This window comes from Hydractinia symbiolongicarpus, chromosome 8 (assembly GCF_029227915.1).
Source record: "Hydractinia symbiolongicarpus strain clone_291-10 chromosome 8, HSymV2.1, whole genome shotgun sequence".
Taxonomy (NCBI): domain Eukaryota; kingdom Metazoa; phylum Cnidaria; class Hydrozoa; order Anthoathecata; family Hydractiniidae; genus Hydractinia; species Hydractinia symbiolongicarpus.
The window spans coordinates 19,096,526-19,113,935 of NC_079882.1; the positions used below are offsets into that span (position 1 = coordinate 19,096,526).

Here is a 17,410-nt window from a genome sequence, read left to right on the forward strand (position 1 = left end):
TTAATTATATGGGGTGGTATAGAGCTCTGGAAACAAATTTTATTTCGCTTATAGGAAAATAGTAAATTAACAAAGAAATTCAAGGGCAAAAATTCTCCAAACGACAGATATTTTTAATTTATAATTATTTTTTTTAACATGTACCAATTTTAGTCACTGTCGTCGTTTACACGTTCTTCCGGTATTACTTTCGTGTTCAGACCTTGGCATGAAAAAATAAAAACCTGGAAACGATGTTGTGTGAAAAACAATTGCAGAAGCCGATGCTTTTTAAATATCCCGCCTTTTACAGAATAACACGCCGTTGTCTCAAATATATATATATATATACAGACCAATCCATACAATATATTTATTCATATAAATTCATATAATGCAAGCAAACAACCTTCAATAACAGACTTCTTTCAATTCTGGAAGCGCAGGGAAATACACGAGGTTAAAAAAACACAAGGAGTATGAAAGCGTTTTTGAATTTAACATATGTTATTCGCATTTAACCAAACAGAATTCTGTTAAAAATACCACTAGCTACAACTTGCATAATACATGTATAAAAAACAACTTTTAAATATTTTTTTTTTCGTCGATGGTTCTACGACACCAGAAAGCTTTTAAATTGAGCAAATTGAAAACTCTCTTCAGAGATTTCCAGAATGATATCAATAACACACCGAAAATTTCTCTAGAATATCCGATTTCGCAACTTACTGAACAGATCAATTCTATTAAAACGTATGTTTCCAACAGGGGAATTTGAAAAATAAAATTAAAAAATGCGAGCTTAAAATTCAAGATTAAAAGAAATCTACACATCAATTACGTTGGGTTGACCACGTGATAACTGCCATGCGCCAATCATGTACCTTGCTCGAATCAACAGTAAATCTTTACCCATCTGTAACCAACTGAAGATTGGGACCATTTTGGAACCTGACAAAAATGATATTTCTTATTAGGTATACCTCTACAAACAACTTATAACAAAAAATATACGTTTCTTATAAGAACACAGTATATAAGAACATATGACACAGTATATAAGAACATATGACACACAGTATATAAGAACATATGACACACAGTATTTAAGAACATATGACACACAGTATATAAGAACATATGACACACAGTATATAAGAACATATGACACACAGTATATAAGAACATATGGCACACAGTATATGAGAACTTATGGCTTCAGAGGCCCAAACTATGAACATGTTAAGAAATTTTATCCCTGACATTACCAAGAACGACAAAAATGCTCCTTTAAACTTTAAAAATAACAAAATGTAAGGAAAATTAGAAACGATATAAGAACATTATGAGGCTTTAAATTAAAAGGCTTCAATTAAGTCAAATGTTCTTATACAAAAACGTGTATTTCATGTCCACTTAAATGACACCTAATAACTCTTCTTAAAACATTCATAAGAACACAACGTTTTTTAGGCTTAAATCTCTTTAATAATAGCCGTCGTCTGTCTGTCTGTGTGTCCGCGAAAGTCGTGTCCCGTAACGGAAACACGAATTTTTTTAAATGCGCATCAACACCAAATGCGATATATTTCTGTCCACTTTGTTGCAACGGATTAATTTAAAGGACGGGCGACGCCGTGTATTTTTCCACGGGCTAACGACTATTTACTATAAAAATAAGGATACGCTGGGTAAGATGGCGGGACTAAGTTTAGCAGATATTCTATTTCTGCATGATTTAAAAGTGACAAGATTTGTGTGCAACGTAACAAGAAAAAAAATTCGCGATGCGCAATGTAAAGTGTATTTTTCAGATGCTTTATGGTCACGTGACCAAACCGCCACAAGAAGTGCAGCGATGCGTTGCTATACAGCTTGGAGAAAAGAAAACTACCTGCTTATTTCAAAATGCATAAGGGAAGGAGATTGCGTAACTTTTTTCTTAAGAATGGTATAAATGGTAAAATTAGTCAAAAAAGCCTTCCAGATTTCACAGTTAGCAGAAACTAATAAAAGTCGACTTACCGTCTATTTCTTGCCAGTTGACAGCTTTCTCTGCCACTGGAATACCTAAACACTGGGCTATGTAGAGGAGCTCAACGTCAAACGCCCTAAAAAAAAGTTTCACATGCAGAAAAATCACACATAGTTTTCCCCACATTATACTTTTTTGCAGGAAACTTAAGTCTTAATTCTTGAGTTGGGTTCCTACTTTGGTTTACTGATAAAATAGATAAAAAAAATTCAAAGACAGTTAACGGCTTTAATTAACTAATTTAATTAACTAAGTAAACGGTGAATCTATATTTGTCGTATGGAGGATAATGAGATAAAAATCCTTTTTGTATAAGAAACACAATGTTTTTTAACTTGACGCCGAAATTATGGATACCAACTGCTCCCTCTCAAAATATTTAGAACATTAGAAAAGTATATTGATAGATTGACATCTTTCTTACTGAAAAGCATTTTAAGGGCAGAAAACAAGAGCCTGATAAATTGTCAGAAAATCTTTTTTAAAGTTAAGAAACATCCAGCAAACTTAAACTGTATGTTTCTTATAAAAAAAATGTGTAGACAATTTTGCAGGTTTGCAGCATCTAGATATACCAAAAGGTACAATATTACTGTTTTATCGGATGTTGTCCGTTGTTGTAGAAAATAAATTCAAAATTCTTTTGCGTGTAACTAACTAATAGTGTTTCATCTTGTATGTGCCTAATTCATATCCTTATTTATATTTATTTAATTTTTATTATTTTTTATTTATACATTTATTTTTTATTTGTTTATTTTATTTATATATATTCACTTTGATATGATGAAAATCTTTACACGTGCAAAGCGCAAACGCACGGGAAATACCGAGGCATGTACACAGACAGGAAGGCACGTAACGCCTAATTGAACGGTTTCTTCATCACACAGACCTATGATTATGCTTACTGCATGTAATAAAATCAATAAATATGTAACTAACTTACACATGCTTTTAATTTTTATTGAACCGGGATAAGTCTGATTTTTTGAAAAGAGCAAAAACGTTTATGATGCATGTCGGAAAAGCTCCATTAGTGTAAAAGATATATTCGTAAAACAAAAAAGGAGCAAGCTATCTGAAGCCACAGTAGATATCAGATGTTGCGGTTTAGTTCCTTGCTCCGACAATCATTTTGAAATAGTGTTGTCTTTTCACGTTTATATGTTTCATTCATTGGTAAAAAACTGTGACGGATATGAAAAATATCGGTCGTTAAAACCACGAACAAAGTGGTTATCTTTTAATTATCATAATTTCTTGTTGCAGTTTCTATTTGTCACAGTACAAAGATCTTCAACTATCCTGAGAATATTGTACATCAGTTGCCATGGCAACGCAAAATAACAATCAACAGAACGCACACATACGAATTGCTAACTAAGACGTGAATTCTGATGAAAGCTAAGAGAGAGAGAGAGAGAGAGAGAAGACTTTGACATTGCAGTACTGACATTAAGCCGTATGTGTCCAACAGACGAGTATGAGTGTATAATGGCTATTACCTCAAACTGCTTAGAAAACAACGACAACGACACAAGTTTTCAAGGTAAAAATACAAAAACGACAGGAAGTATATTTCGATCACCAAAAGTAACGCCACTATTTACGGACAGCCAAGATGTTACTTTTTTAAAGGCTAGGAATTCCTCTCCAACCAACAACCGCCCACGTACGCCCAAATATAAATCGGGCGTTAGCATTCAAACAACGATCACACGGGTGACATCACCATATATGCGACGGACATTTACCGAAGACTTTGTACAACTTCTTGTGGAATGTCATGGTTTACCGAAATGCGATCTGTTTAGTAAAACCGACCCGTTATGTGTTCTACTCGTCAAAAGGTACGGACAGTGGATTGAATATGGGCGCACAGAAACCATTATGAACTGTCACGATCCAAAGTTTGTTGAAACTTTTAAAATCGACAGAAATCGTCCGGAAAATGAGATGATCAAATTCGCCTTGTACGACAGTAAAAATATGCACACAAAAGACTTAACACGCTGCCAATACATCGGCTCGTGTGTGACCGACATCCGTTCTTTAGTGGAAGATGAACAAGCCGAGATTGAGCTTCAGTCTGAAGAGAACAGTTCCGTAGGGAAGATTTGTGTGTGGGCGATAAAGCTGAAAGGAGAACTCAACAATAAAAAGCAAATTCACGTAACGATTGGCGCCAGCAAACTTGTCAAGAAAGGGTTGTTCAATCGAATAGATGCTTTCTTTGAGATCAGTAGAGAGGTAAAAGAAAGCTTTTTTCACCCGATATATCGTTCCGAAATGATCATCAAGAATAACAACCCCCGATGGAGAACAATCCCTCTAACGCTGGAGCAGTTGTGCAACGGCAACCTTAACTCTCCCTTCCTGGTCACCATATACAATTACAACCCGAAAGGTGATCACGAGCTACTCGGGAGAATAGAGATGAACACGAACGAATTATTAAACGTGTCTGGGACGGTTAAGAAAATACCAATGAAGAAATTATCGTCCAATCAACGAACAATAACAAGTAAAAAGACAGACAAAAAAAAATACGATTCCTCCGCTCCTGCTGTTCATATCTACCAAGTTAAAATGAACGCAGTCTATTCACTTACTGATTACATAAATGGAGGAGTGCACTTAAATTGTTCCATCGCTGTTGATTTTACTTTATCGAACGGTGACCCCTTTGATCAATCGTCCTTGCACTTTTTAGACGAAAACTCTAAGAACGAATACGTGAACGCTCTACAACAAGTTGGCGCATGGATGGCACACTATACTAAAAATATACAACTTTATGGATTCGGAGCGATTTTCGATGAATACGAAGAAGCAGATTGTGTGAATGATAAAACAAAAGACGAGGAAAATGTAAATTATTGCTTCAAAATAAACAGTTCCATCCAACATCAGAATACCATAGAGGAGGTGGTTCAAAGTTATAAAAACATTCTACCGAAAGTGAAACCCAGTGGACCAACTTACTTCAAAAAAATATTAAAATACATGTTGTGTGATTTAGACTATGGTGAAAACATGTTTTTGCTAGCGGTACTCATTACAGACGGAATTCCCAACGACGAAGAGAAACTTAAGAAATATCTATTGAGTATGAATGATAAAGCCGTTCTCATTGTTATGATCGGTGTGGGCCCGTGCAATTTTAACGCAACAAAAGACCTCGTACATTTTATTAACAAAAAAACAGAGCGTAAGTTGGTCCTGTTTTTATCCCTATTAAAACATTTACACACTTCAGCGGATATCAAAGAGTTGTACGTGAAAATATCCAAAACAATAGTCAATTATTTCACGAGCAGGAATTTTCAACCAAAAGTTTCCGATATATCCGAAAGTGATTATATGCAAAACGAGTCGGAAATGGAATCGGATGCGAATCGAAACTATAATTTGTGTTGTCCGACATGTGGTTCACAGGCGAATTTACCCAGATTATAAATTTAATAAAATTAATTAACTAGAATAGAAAATTTTATCTGTATAGCAAAACAGTTTACTAATGCTCTTTTTCTTTCTTTTTTGGGTCACTATCACTTGTGGAGAGACTTTGGAAAATTATGCCGTATGGATGGAAATTATATCAGGGGGACAAGGGATACGGAAAAGTCTATAAAAATATTTTTTATACCATCTCTCCACATGTAGACTTGAAAACAATGTTAGCGCTGCTTTTCTCGTAAACAATTTAAATCCACACTAAATAAAAAAACGTGATTGACAAGCTTCAAACACATCACACACCAAACCATTTTAGTTTTTAAATATAATCAACTTCTGCTAGTTTTTCACTGAACGTCAACACAGCGTTCACAGAGTTTCTTAAAAATAATTTTACAAGTTTAAAAAACAGCTCACCTGTGTATCTTCTACACCTTTAACACAGAAGAAATATACAATGAAGTGAAAACCATACATCAATAGATTCCTTATAAATGTTCTCTAAAATTCAAATTTAAAAAATAAAAAGTACAAGAACAACACCAATTGGTTTTTGATTTTGTTTGCTTGTTTTCCAAATATTGCAAATTGCCGCTCTAATTTCATATATAACGGATGAAAAATAAACAATTATTCTCACTAAAGCCCTTTAAAAGAATTCTGTATGTTAAACTAAATAAACTTCGAATTTCCACACAGAGTAAAAATAATTTATTTAAGTAATGATCAAGCTTTATAAATCTAATCATTCACAGTGACCAATAAAATACCATCCTTTGATTTAAATGATCTCTGCATTTGAAGGATGTCTTAAATAAACTCCTTGCCTAAATTGACAGTATAATAAATGATCTCTTGTTTAAATGACCGTTCCAGTATCTTGTTTCTCCATATGTTATACCCCCCTCCCCCCTCTCTTAAAAGTATAAACCTACTTGTGCTACTGCGTCATCCTTTAAATGTGCTCTTGAACCAACAGAGACAGCCATATTGTTTTTACCCTCATGTAATTCATCCAACCCTTCCTCTACACGGTCCAGATCGGAGAATTTAGTTGCTCCGTCAGCATCAACAAATAATATTTTAGAGCCTCTACTGCAAAATACTCCCTGAAGAAGTAAAAGAACAAAACGGCATCACTACTTGTCACTGATACAATTACGGTTTACCATCATCCGGAAATATTACAATTATCAAACACTACAATTATCAAAAAGCCAGGGTAAACACATAATTAGACTACAATAGCTTAACTCGGCTAGTTAGGCGGCACACTATAGACTAACTAGGTAATTTGTAACCTCATTGGGCTATGGAAAACACTTTTAAGAAAAAAAAATTCAGCGATTTTTAGGTTAGAATGGATAGCCTATGTGACCTTAAATTTCAAACTGTTTTTGGACATGTGGAGTAAAAACTGGCATATATTTGAGAAAATGTTACAAATAATAATTGCAAAAAGTGATAATCAATTTACTTGTTATCTACAACTTTCTGAGATAGCATGTTAATCACTTCCCTGTCACCAAAACTGATATGCATGGGGGTGTTAGCAGACCCATTACAAGAAATATTAATTTAACCAAGATTTTTTTTAACCGACGTTATACACCACCTGACATGCTTTTGTAACTAAAACATTCTTGTTTAAAAGTTATCCTCAAAAAAACACTTTTTATCATTTGTAAATTTACAGCATTGTTGGCTGATTTATTTGAACATGTTCGTGTACAATTAGGTAATATGACACTTATTTAGGTCACGGATTATCTGCCACATTTATTATTTTTCATGTAAAAATTCCATTATTTGAAACAACAAAGTCACTCTCAGGGAAATTTGGTTGGGTAATTTTATGAACAACATAGATATCGCCTTTTTAGGCGTTTACCCTGAATGTGAAAGTGCCATAAGCATACTTGACAGATAACAGCACGAGCACCTTAGCAACCTTAACCATGCAATGAAGTTATAGAGACCATTACTTTACTTTAAATTATATTTCCTATCTTACTTTCACTTACCATTCTCACAGCTCCACCTTTTCCCCTATTCTTTTCAAATGTTAACACTCTTATTTTTTCTGTTCCATATTTTTTAACATACTCTAGTCCCACCTGGAAAAAAAATTGAATTTTCATTATCAGATGTGAATTACGGACCTTGCAAAGTTATATTTTATCATTATGAAACAGCACACTTACATGTTTAAGTGACTATATCACAGAAGTTTATTTTTAACATAAAGAAAAAAAGCTCAAACAGCTTACTTTAGTGGTGCCATCTTTACTGCCATCATCAACAATTATGATTTCGTATGTAAAGGATCCTTCCTTTTTCTAAATGTGTAAACACAAGTGTTTGCACACATTCTTATATAAAATAAAGCGAGCATTGTTTTAACATGATGTAAATTATCAAAATTAACACAATTGACTATATGTTACAGAGCCCTTCAAGTTCGCGTTGAGGTAACATTGCAGATGTGATATGTCATGCTTCACATTGGCAAACTTGTGCTATATGTGGGCAATTTATATTTTTAGTTATACTCCCATACATGAACAACAGTTAAATTAAGAGAAAGAAGAATGAAACTTTTGTAAGTTCAAGTTACTTCCAACTTATAAACCACATTGGCAAATATTTACATACATGAATCAATAATTGTCAATACAGGCATTCACCCCGGCAATTGTTATGTTTCAACGTGAATAAAGCTTGTTAAATGATAGTTAACTAACACAAAGGAATTATACATTAGACTATATAGCTGGGTAGAGCTACAACCCTGGAAATAATATTTAAGATTTGTCTGTTTTTCAGCTCTTTTTGAAATGAATAAACAGCATCACTTGGCCAGTGCTTTGCAGCTAGTAGACTGCAAAGGTTCTACTTTAGCTAAGGTGTAGGCTGAGTAACCATTGTCAAAAGTGCGCTATTGGCACTTTCTACGATGGCTGTTTTATGGAACAATCCACTCCATTACATAAAAAAGACCTAAATATTTTAAATTGGGGCACGCTGACATTAGCAAAAAATAGCACCCTTTAACATTTTTGAACCAAATAACCTAAGATCCCAAGTCTGCCGTTAACATTATTAAGTGAACATTGACAAGTGAACATGGACAAGTGAACATGGACAAGTGAACATGGACGAGTAAACTTGGACAACTTCACAGTGCTCTTTAGTTAGATAGAAATGGCTTTCTTAATTGCTTGTGGTAGTGATCTTAGAAATCCTGCATTTTTACCCAATATATTATGTCTAGGGTTGTAGCTAACTTTAAAAATTCTAGAAAATATTATTCTTGTTGCTTTGTTTAAAAATTTTGTGTTTTGTTGCAGATAAAATAGGCAAGGTGTTGGTGTTTATCATATGCTGAAATTAATGTGATTTTTCCATAATGAGAAATATTGGTGATGGATGATGATGATGATAATGATGGCCTGTTTAAACTAATTTTCACACATATTAGCTTTCTTACAGCAAAAAAATCTGAACAGATTATTTTTCGCAAAATGACAATATATACATTAATTTTATGATGTATTAATTTTCAATTCCCAATTTATAATTTTAGTGCAAAGCGTGCCACACATAATTTCTGAGCTAAATTTAATAGCTAACTTTTTAGCAGTTAATATGTGCAAAAATTGGTCTAAATCTATAATAATACAAAAGTTGTGTCCATCTCTGACAAAAAGTGGATTTCTTCATTTTCCTTTGATATTGCAGAAAAAGTCCAATTTGTTGTTTATCTTTCTGATATCTTTATGATATGGCACAACATCAATGCATTTAGACTGACATTAATGTGATTAATAAGATTGTTGAAGCCATTGCATTGCAGGTATAACTTTGAGACCAAATAACTTGGAAACAAGGCGATGACGTCAGTTATTCTTCACCTCAGGGGCTACTAGGGACAACCTGGAAACAAATTGGGTAAGTTTTCCAAACCTGGGTATGTGAGTCCGTTCGGGAATGGATGGTTGATGAAGTCATCAGAGGCAACAGCAAATTTTTTTATATGTTTGTAAAACTTTGCTGCCGTCATTAAAATTTAAGTGACAGTTCTCTTTTTCATTGTAATCCTGCTTAAGTGGATTTTTCAACGGGCCTCATGGACTATAGTAAAGTAATAATAAAACTTTATTATTATAGCTATATTTGTCAGAATTCATCTTGCCTCTCCTTTTTTCTATTTTGCAATATTATTTGAAAAAAAACAACAACATAAAAGCATTAAAAATAAAACACTGTTAGTGCTATAATTATCAGCATTATCATAATCATTCTTGTCTTAGGGCTGGGTTAAACAGAATACTTCTAGGTTGGTTTTCAAAGTAAACAATATATAACATACCTGTCTATTTTCCAAATATTCTAAGGTTTCATCCAGCATAATCGGTACTAAAGCAAAAGATAAAATCTTGTCAACAAAACACAGTGTAAGCTATGTGGACCTAGTTTATACAGTAAATTACAGTTAAATCCCGGTAATTCGAACCTCCAAGGAACCAGAGGAAACAGTTCGACTTTACGAATGTTTGACTTAAGCGAACCTATCGTTAATTCGAACTTAAACAAAAATGGGATATTAGTCCGAATTAAGGCGATTTTTTCTTCAGACTCTATAAAATTTACAAATGTTACAATCTAGTAGTTTTAACTGACTAAACCTTGTTAATAGTTCTTGTTCAACAACTCGACTAACTAGGTTGATGTGTTTGTGAAGATAGGCTCTGTTTTCACTAAACAACATATATTACCTTAAGGAAAGAAATTATTTGCGGAAGAAATTTGTGCGGAATTTATTTTTGCAGATAAGTGAGCCAAAAATGACATATTTTGCGGAATAAATTTTTACGAAAGCGACCTCAAAAGGGATATTGCCGAATAAATTTTTGCGTATGCAAGAAATTTGGTAAATCAAAAGTGTAAGTGTATGAAAAACATACGATTTATGGAATACCATCTTTGTATTTTTCATCAAAATATCAAAAAAAGAATACTATGTAAGCTGAAACAAATGTAAGATCAAATATCGTCACTGAAAATATTGAAAATATTTCGACATTGATCGTCCTTCGCAGAACACGTCAATATCATTTTACCATTGTAGGTAACAAAATTTGCCATATCTACAGGATCGATTGTTTCTTGTCCAATCAGCAATGGAGATACTTCAGTGTTCTCCAATGGATCGATTGCAGCGAAAGGATCAAGGTTCAGTAGACCTCTTGACCCTTCTTCTATAGCTTTTGTGATGCCAGATGCTTTTCATCCATTTGAAATGATGTCTTGACCTATCCAAGAGCTTAAATAATCATCAAGCTCCACAATCCATTTTGTTTGCAAAGTTTTCAGAATGGACAGTTTCAACTTTTGAAAAGCAAAAACAACAGATCGATTTTTTACGCATGAAGTATTTTGAAAAATATGCGGAATTTATTTTTGCAGATGAAAAATTTCAAATGTTTTGCAGAATTTATTTTTGCGGATCACCAAAATTTCTTCACTTCTGCGGAATTAATTTTTGCGGATTTGGGCAAAATCTGGAAAAATTTCTTCCGCAAATAATTTCTTCCCTTAAGGTACTGAGTTGGCGCAGAGTATTGAATGAATCGGTTGGTTCAATATGGAAATTATGGGAAAAGATATCAAAGAGACTGAAGTAGTTGTGACTTCCGATTTCTTACGTTAAAGGGACTCTGCGGACAAATATGATGTCGCTGTTAAGAAGAATGTGTAAGTGATTGGGCATTTGCCGTTAGGGAAAAACGGAAAGTCAGCTAAAACAATTTTTTATGTTCTACGTGCCGATCTCTATGGAAAATGCGTTATCACTATTACTGCAAAAGCAGTAAATGTTGGAGATGGCGATGGCATCCAAGTAACTTGCATTATCCAACTGCCAGGACAAAAGTGTATGGTGGACATTATGTTCTACTTAGACACTAAGAAGTTCCTGTTATCCGAAGAAATTAACTTTAGGGGGACCAAAAAATTGTTTGAGAAAACAAATGTTTGAGTTATCTGGGGTTAGAATTAAGGAGTAGTTTTTACAAGGAAGTATTAAGAAATGTCTAAGGGACTGTAGAAAACACTTTGAGCTATTAAAAGTTTGAGTTAACTGGTGTTTGAGTTACCAAGAGTGTACTGTATACCTAACTTGAAAAATTAGTTATTTATTGATGTCCATTTTAATATGATTTTAGACACATTACCTAATTGCCATATTGTCGTAAGGTTAAGAAATGGAAAATATAGAGCTTAATCTTCACTGGGTTGTTTTTTTACAAATGTTTACTGCTGTTTTTCCATCTAAAAATATGATTACTTTTAGATAATGCACACTTGCATAAATCCATGAACACGCACGTAATGGTGGTCTAAATGCATTTAGTTTAGTAAAATCTATCATTAAATAGCAGTTTAACTGTACAAACTTTTTGTACATTGTACATATCTGGATCATAAAAAACTTTTAGTTCTTCTTATTTTACCATAGGAATCTATTGACCAATTTTTTTTAAAAGAATAAAAAAAATAAAGGGTAACAACAACAACATTTTTACTTACATCTTTGCTCCTCATTATATGCTGGAACTACAACAGAGAGAGATAGAGTTCCAACACTTATAATAAAGGGAAAATTTAAATTCTTCTCTTGAATTGGATCGATAAATGTTTTTTCACTGGCATAACGTAGGATAACTGGGATAGCATCTTTTGTAGTAAGATACAAGACAACTAGGAACTAAAAAGAACATTTACATAAAAGTTAAATAAAATAATTTAAAAAGGAGCTTGTAGACAATAAATTTTACCAAAAATTTTTTCACACATTTGAATAACTCACACAAATTGCTTTTATAATGTTCAACAGGTAATGTTGTGTTGACATGATAACCTCAAGCATGAGTTAAGGTTGCAAAGTCACAAAGATACCAAAATTTTATTAGTTTCCTCACCATATTTTTATATTTCGACATTAGTTAGAGTTATACCATGTCAAAGGGTATTAACAGCACTGTGCATTAAGTTATTAAAATAGTCAACTATGTCCAAAAGATTTCAAGCATAGTTTTCACCATGGCTGATAAAATATACTGTAACCTGGCACAATTATGTGCGACAAAATGTTTTCTGCCTCTAAAATTTACATTTTACTTGTTTAACAGAGAAATCCAGAGAAAACTTAAAATATGCACATCTATCTATCTACCAATGCAAAAGTATATATAAACAAAGCTACAAGACTCAATCTTGGTGCCAGTTCTTTCTTTGGGTTACTTCTATTTGTCTTGTTTCTACCAATCAGTTTTTAGTGGCTTTCAAACCTTGACAAGGAAGTGTTATGAAAAATGCCCTAAGACTTTTTTGCAATGGATTTTAATTTTTTAGCTGATTTGGCAGGCCTTGCCATAAGAAGCATGTTATCGCACAGGCACACACACACACCAAACGTCTAAAACATGGGGCCTAGCTAGCCGTTTTTTGTATCAGTCAGGTAATAATCTTTATTAAATAATCTATGTTTTAAGATCCCATTGAGTGTTACCTAGCTATATAACAAATGTGTTGTTAAGAGAAAAAATATTTGTACAGCTATAGCTAGCTGTAGCAATATGCTTGAGCTGTCAGCTAGCAAGCTAGTGCAAAAAAGAGAATTATATACAAAACTCACCACAAAAAGTAGAACAGCAACTGATAAAAATAAGTATAAAAAAAGTGTATGCATGCAAATGTTTAGTAATGGAACGTGCATTTTGGCGTCACTGTTATAAAACTGACAATGTTTATAAAATGTGACACATCACAACAACATTTTCATTATCGAAACTCTCGGACTATAATAACCACCAGACGTAAAAAGCAATAACTCTGAACGGCAAACATTGCCATACTTTTTTTCCTACAAATATTGTACATGATCCTATAAGTTATTGATAAACGAGACAAAGGCATCTGTGGCTATTGCTCTAAATCCCTTCCGTGCTCAAAATGATTTTTACATGGCGAAATGGCACAACTTCTTGGATATCCTTTCTTCCGTGTGTGTCTCCTGTTTCAGTTCTATACCCGTGGCTGTACCGTGGTAGATTTGGACAACTGCGTCTACATGATACCGCCGCAGATAATAAATAGGGGGATTCTCAAGCGGCCGCTTGTTAAGCAACACGCCCGCCCCACTTACCACTGAGGTATAGCTAGCGATGACTGGGGAGATAACCGCCTAAGTTGTTTTTCTTTGTTTTAATCCTCAAATTAATTCATCAGGTATGTGATTTGTACATTATAACTTTGGCGTAAAAACTAGATTTGGTATTATTTCAAGTGGTCGCTTAAGTGTCTCTCTCTCTCATGGATATTTTTATGTTGGTTGTTTAAAATAAAACATATTTCTCCCTTTTGTGAATGACTCACTGACACTGCATTATTTTTAACCAAATCTTTTTCCCCTATATTCGAATTGCTGGGTAATATCATAGGATTCGTGTTGTAAGACCGTTTGACTAAACAAAAGATCTGTGTCCTTGATAGTGATTATAGTTATAAAAATAGCTATATTTTGCAGTTTTAGAATGAAATTTAACAGACCAGATTATTATTTATAGCAAAGGGACTAAATAACGACTGCTTGACAACCCACTGCAGTTACCGCTGGACAAGGCTGTTAAGGCTAACCTTCAATTTAAGAATGTCCCAGATCATCTTAAGACCCAAGACGTGTGCGAGAAAGCCTTTTAGAAACAGCCCTACGCACTTAAAGCTGTTCCAAATCATCTTAAGACCCGAAACATATGTGAGAAGGTTGTTGGGGCTAGATTAACTCTGAGGTCAGAAATTAGCGCGAAAAAATTAACGCGATTTAGGGCAAGGTGGAAAATAGGCCTTAGAGTTTTGTTAGCTTATTTAACTAAGCTTTCTTCGACATATTAACATTGAGTTTCTCTCATACAAATCTTAGACGCAAACAAACATAAAAGAATTCTCACTAAGAATTATTTTATGTTCGTTTGTTTGCGTCTAAGATCTGAGTCAGATCAAACCCTGATTTAACCAACTAATGATCATCTTACCCACTCACCCACTTAAGTAATGGGGAAATTTATTATGCTTTGTTAAGTGAGTGAGATCATCCTCGCTCAAATTATTAAAGAAGAAAAGATTCCCTGATAATGATCACCTAAGCAAATAAAACAATAGAAGTAACCAATCATAAAGTGTATTCACTACTCTGACCGCAGAAAAATCGTTTGCGACCCAGCGTAATTTTCCCACCTTAAGTATTCCGATTTGCCGGTGGTAAGAAATTTTATGCTGGGTCTTCTGGCTAGTCTTTTGTGCGTATAGCATCTTTTAAAGCACGACGTTTATCGCAGAACGCCGACAGGATTAGCTTGGATTGCTCGTAAATCAACTATTCGAGACACTAGAAAGAGATATAACGGTTACCTTTTGGTATATTTTTTGCTTTCCACAAGGCTGTTCATTGGTATAACACAACCTCTCAGCTACTTCCTTAAAGCGATGGGGCTCATCAATTTCTCGGTACTTTATTGGTATTTTGCGGTCAATCTGCCACTCTTTAGCATAGTTATTCCAAGACATACCCTCAACAAACTGTGCTTTAATATGATGTGCACGAAGCGGTTCTCACACCCAAGGTACTCTAAAGAACTGAGTTTATTGTTCTCCTGTAGAGCCTGGTAGGTTCTAGACGTAGTAACATTTACGAAATGTTTAGCAGGATCATAAATAGATCTTTACTATTTCGCATATAGAACCTCCGTCATGTTCCTTTTATTAGGGTCTTGTTCCTATAAGGTATACACAAAACTGTTAGAAACGCTACAACGCTAATAGCTTAGCTTGCTTTGCTCATAATCGCTTGCTTATGTACATGGAAGCTTGTGTTTTCCTGGTATCTAGGTGGCCTTACAAAGCGTTCATATACTGCAAAGTCATATCGTTTTGCTTTTTCGACATGCACGAAATATTGTACGACTTGAAAACTAGTCAGACATAGGCCAGTTTCACACATTTTTGTCGTACTCCTTTAAAAGTTCAGGTCATACGACATCTCGAAGCTCTTCTCCCGAAATTGCAAAATACGCACTATCTGAATCGATGTAGGTATACTCAAAGTCTCTGCGATTTGCATACTTGCCCAAATAGTCATAGTAGAATTCCAACATACGCAACTTGGAGAGTTGGCACACAGCAATTCAACATGCGTAGGCTCTATCACTACTCACCCTGTGCTTACCTTAAGTCATCTCATAAGTATTATCTATATCCTGAAGATCTTCGAGGTACAGGAATCTCAAGGCTTTATCAACCTTTTTTTATCTCTCATAAAGGTTTTATTCGCATGCCTTGCCACATCCTCAATCAACGAACCGTAGAACGAGTTCCCCTTAAGCTTTGCCATCGCTTCAGTTATCTGCTTGTCAGGGTCTGTATCTGAATGTCTTCGAGTGTCAGCATTTTCATAGGAAATCATGCGAACAGTTTACCACGTTGGTACTTGTTACCAACGTGGTAAACCTTGGTACCCAAAACTGGCGAAAAGCTGTCATGGTCCAGGTACCACTCTGAACAGGTGTACATAGCAGGATATTTTCTGCTTTTATCAGGCCAAGGAGCTTACGTGTGCAGGGAACACGTTTCTATCCTGTTGCTTTCAGGTACTCATGCATATGCTAAGGAATTTAATCATCGGGTATTCCCTGCACCACAAATAGCGGTACTTCGATGTCGACCTATACAAACTCAAACAATAACCCATTTTGCACGCCTTTTGTCAGCAACTCTAGGTTGTGACTTGTTTTAGGGTTGGTACCTAAATTAGCTTTTCTTTACCGAAGGGGAAGTCGTGCATCAGCTACTAGATTACAGCATGTTAGCATACAGCATCTAGCCCTAGGATTGTCTTGCACGTTCTTGGTTGTTCCCTATGGATGTGAGATCTTATACCCGAGATATCTCTTTTGTGATATCTACAGAACACAATAGCAGGCCGACCAACCATCTCTGTCTGCAAAAGCTCGTAAGCTTCGTTTTTGGTTTATTCCGTGCAGGCATTTGCACTTGTGTATACAAGGTCTCTTGTTCAACACATAAGGCATCTACACCTCCGGGATACTCACCGCATCCTTCAAGAGGTCTATATATATCGTTGTCATAGTATTGAAGCCTTGTCTTGTCTATGGCTTTGATGAATAGCTCTACATCTGCCAGATTGTACTTCCGTCTGGTTGAAAAGGGCATCCGTGCTACTTGTATCCGTGGTATTCGTAGACAGTTCTGGTAGTAGGCTCATACCCGTCGACCTGCCATTCTTCCTTTTTTCTACTGATAACACGTTCTCTTCTGAGTTCGCACTGTGCATGGTGTTTGTGTGTTCCAGTCTACATCGACATTAGCTCGATCCATTGCGATGCAGCCTAGGTCAGGTGGCAGGCTTTCGTAAATAGCTTATGACGGTCTCCGCACTCCATTCCTCGTCAATTTTTCAGATTTTTTTATTTGTTTATTAGTTGTTGTAACAAGGGGAAGTTTATTGGCAGATTTATTACCTTTTAATTAAAAAACATGTTAAGGTTGATCGTTTGGTGAAATGGGTTACTACTAAATGTAGAAAAACTTTACATGCCCTGTGGATGACGTGGAAGGTTTATGAAGAATAAAAGATCAAATATTTTTTCTTTTCTAACGAAATCTTATTTTACGTATTTACATAAGACCTCTAAACAATTCTCCTTTTTATTTTATCTTTGAACTAAAAGTGTTTAAAAATTATTTCTTTTATTATTTTTCTAGAACATCGTCCATAGGGTTCTTGCCTTTTTGACATTAAAGCCGTCAATAAAAAGCTAGCGGCTTTGTCATCAAGCGAGAAAAACTAGGGAC

At 34.7% G+C, this 17,410-nt stretch overlaps 1 protein-coding gene across 1 annotated transcript; it reads right to left on the reverse strand.

Moving 5' to 3' along the window:
* Nucleotides 1–459: 459 nt before the first annotated feature.
* On the reverse strand, nt 460–13,382 carry LOC130654478 (dolichyl-phosphate beta-glucosyltransferase-like). Its single transcript, XM_057457069.1, has 10 exons — nt 13,179–13,382; nt 12,071–12,248; nt 9,852–9,898; nt 7,750–7,818; nt 7,504–7,596; nt 6,415–6,588; nt 5,897–5,980; nt 5,670–5,737; nt 2,008–2,093; nt 460–933 (listed from the first exon to the last, which is right to left on the reverse strand). Exons 1-10 carry the CDS (start codon nt 13,257–13,259, stop codon nt 809–811), a joined length of 1,005 nt encoding a protein of 334 aa, XP_057313052.1. The 5' UTR covers nt 13,260–13,382; the 3' UTR covers nt 460–808.
* Between the last annotated feature and the right edge of the window lie 4,028 nt (nt 13,383–17,410).

Coding starts and splice junctions, on each gene's coding strand:
- LOC130654478 (XM_057457069.1), bottom strand. CDS start 13,259: ATGCACGTTCCATTACTAAACATTTGCATGCATACACTTTTTTTATAC. Junction 7,597..7,749: donor GTAAAGATGGCACCACTAAA/GTAAGCTGTTTG, acceptor TTTTTTTTCCAG/GTGGGACTAGAGTATGTTAA. Junction 6,589..7,503: donor AAGGTGGAGCTGTGAGAATG/GTAAGTGAAAGT, acceptor TTACTTCTTCAG/GGAGTATTTTGCAGTAGAGG.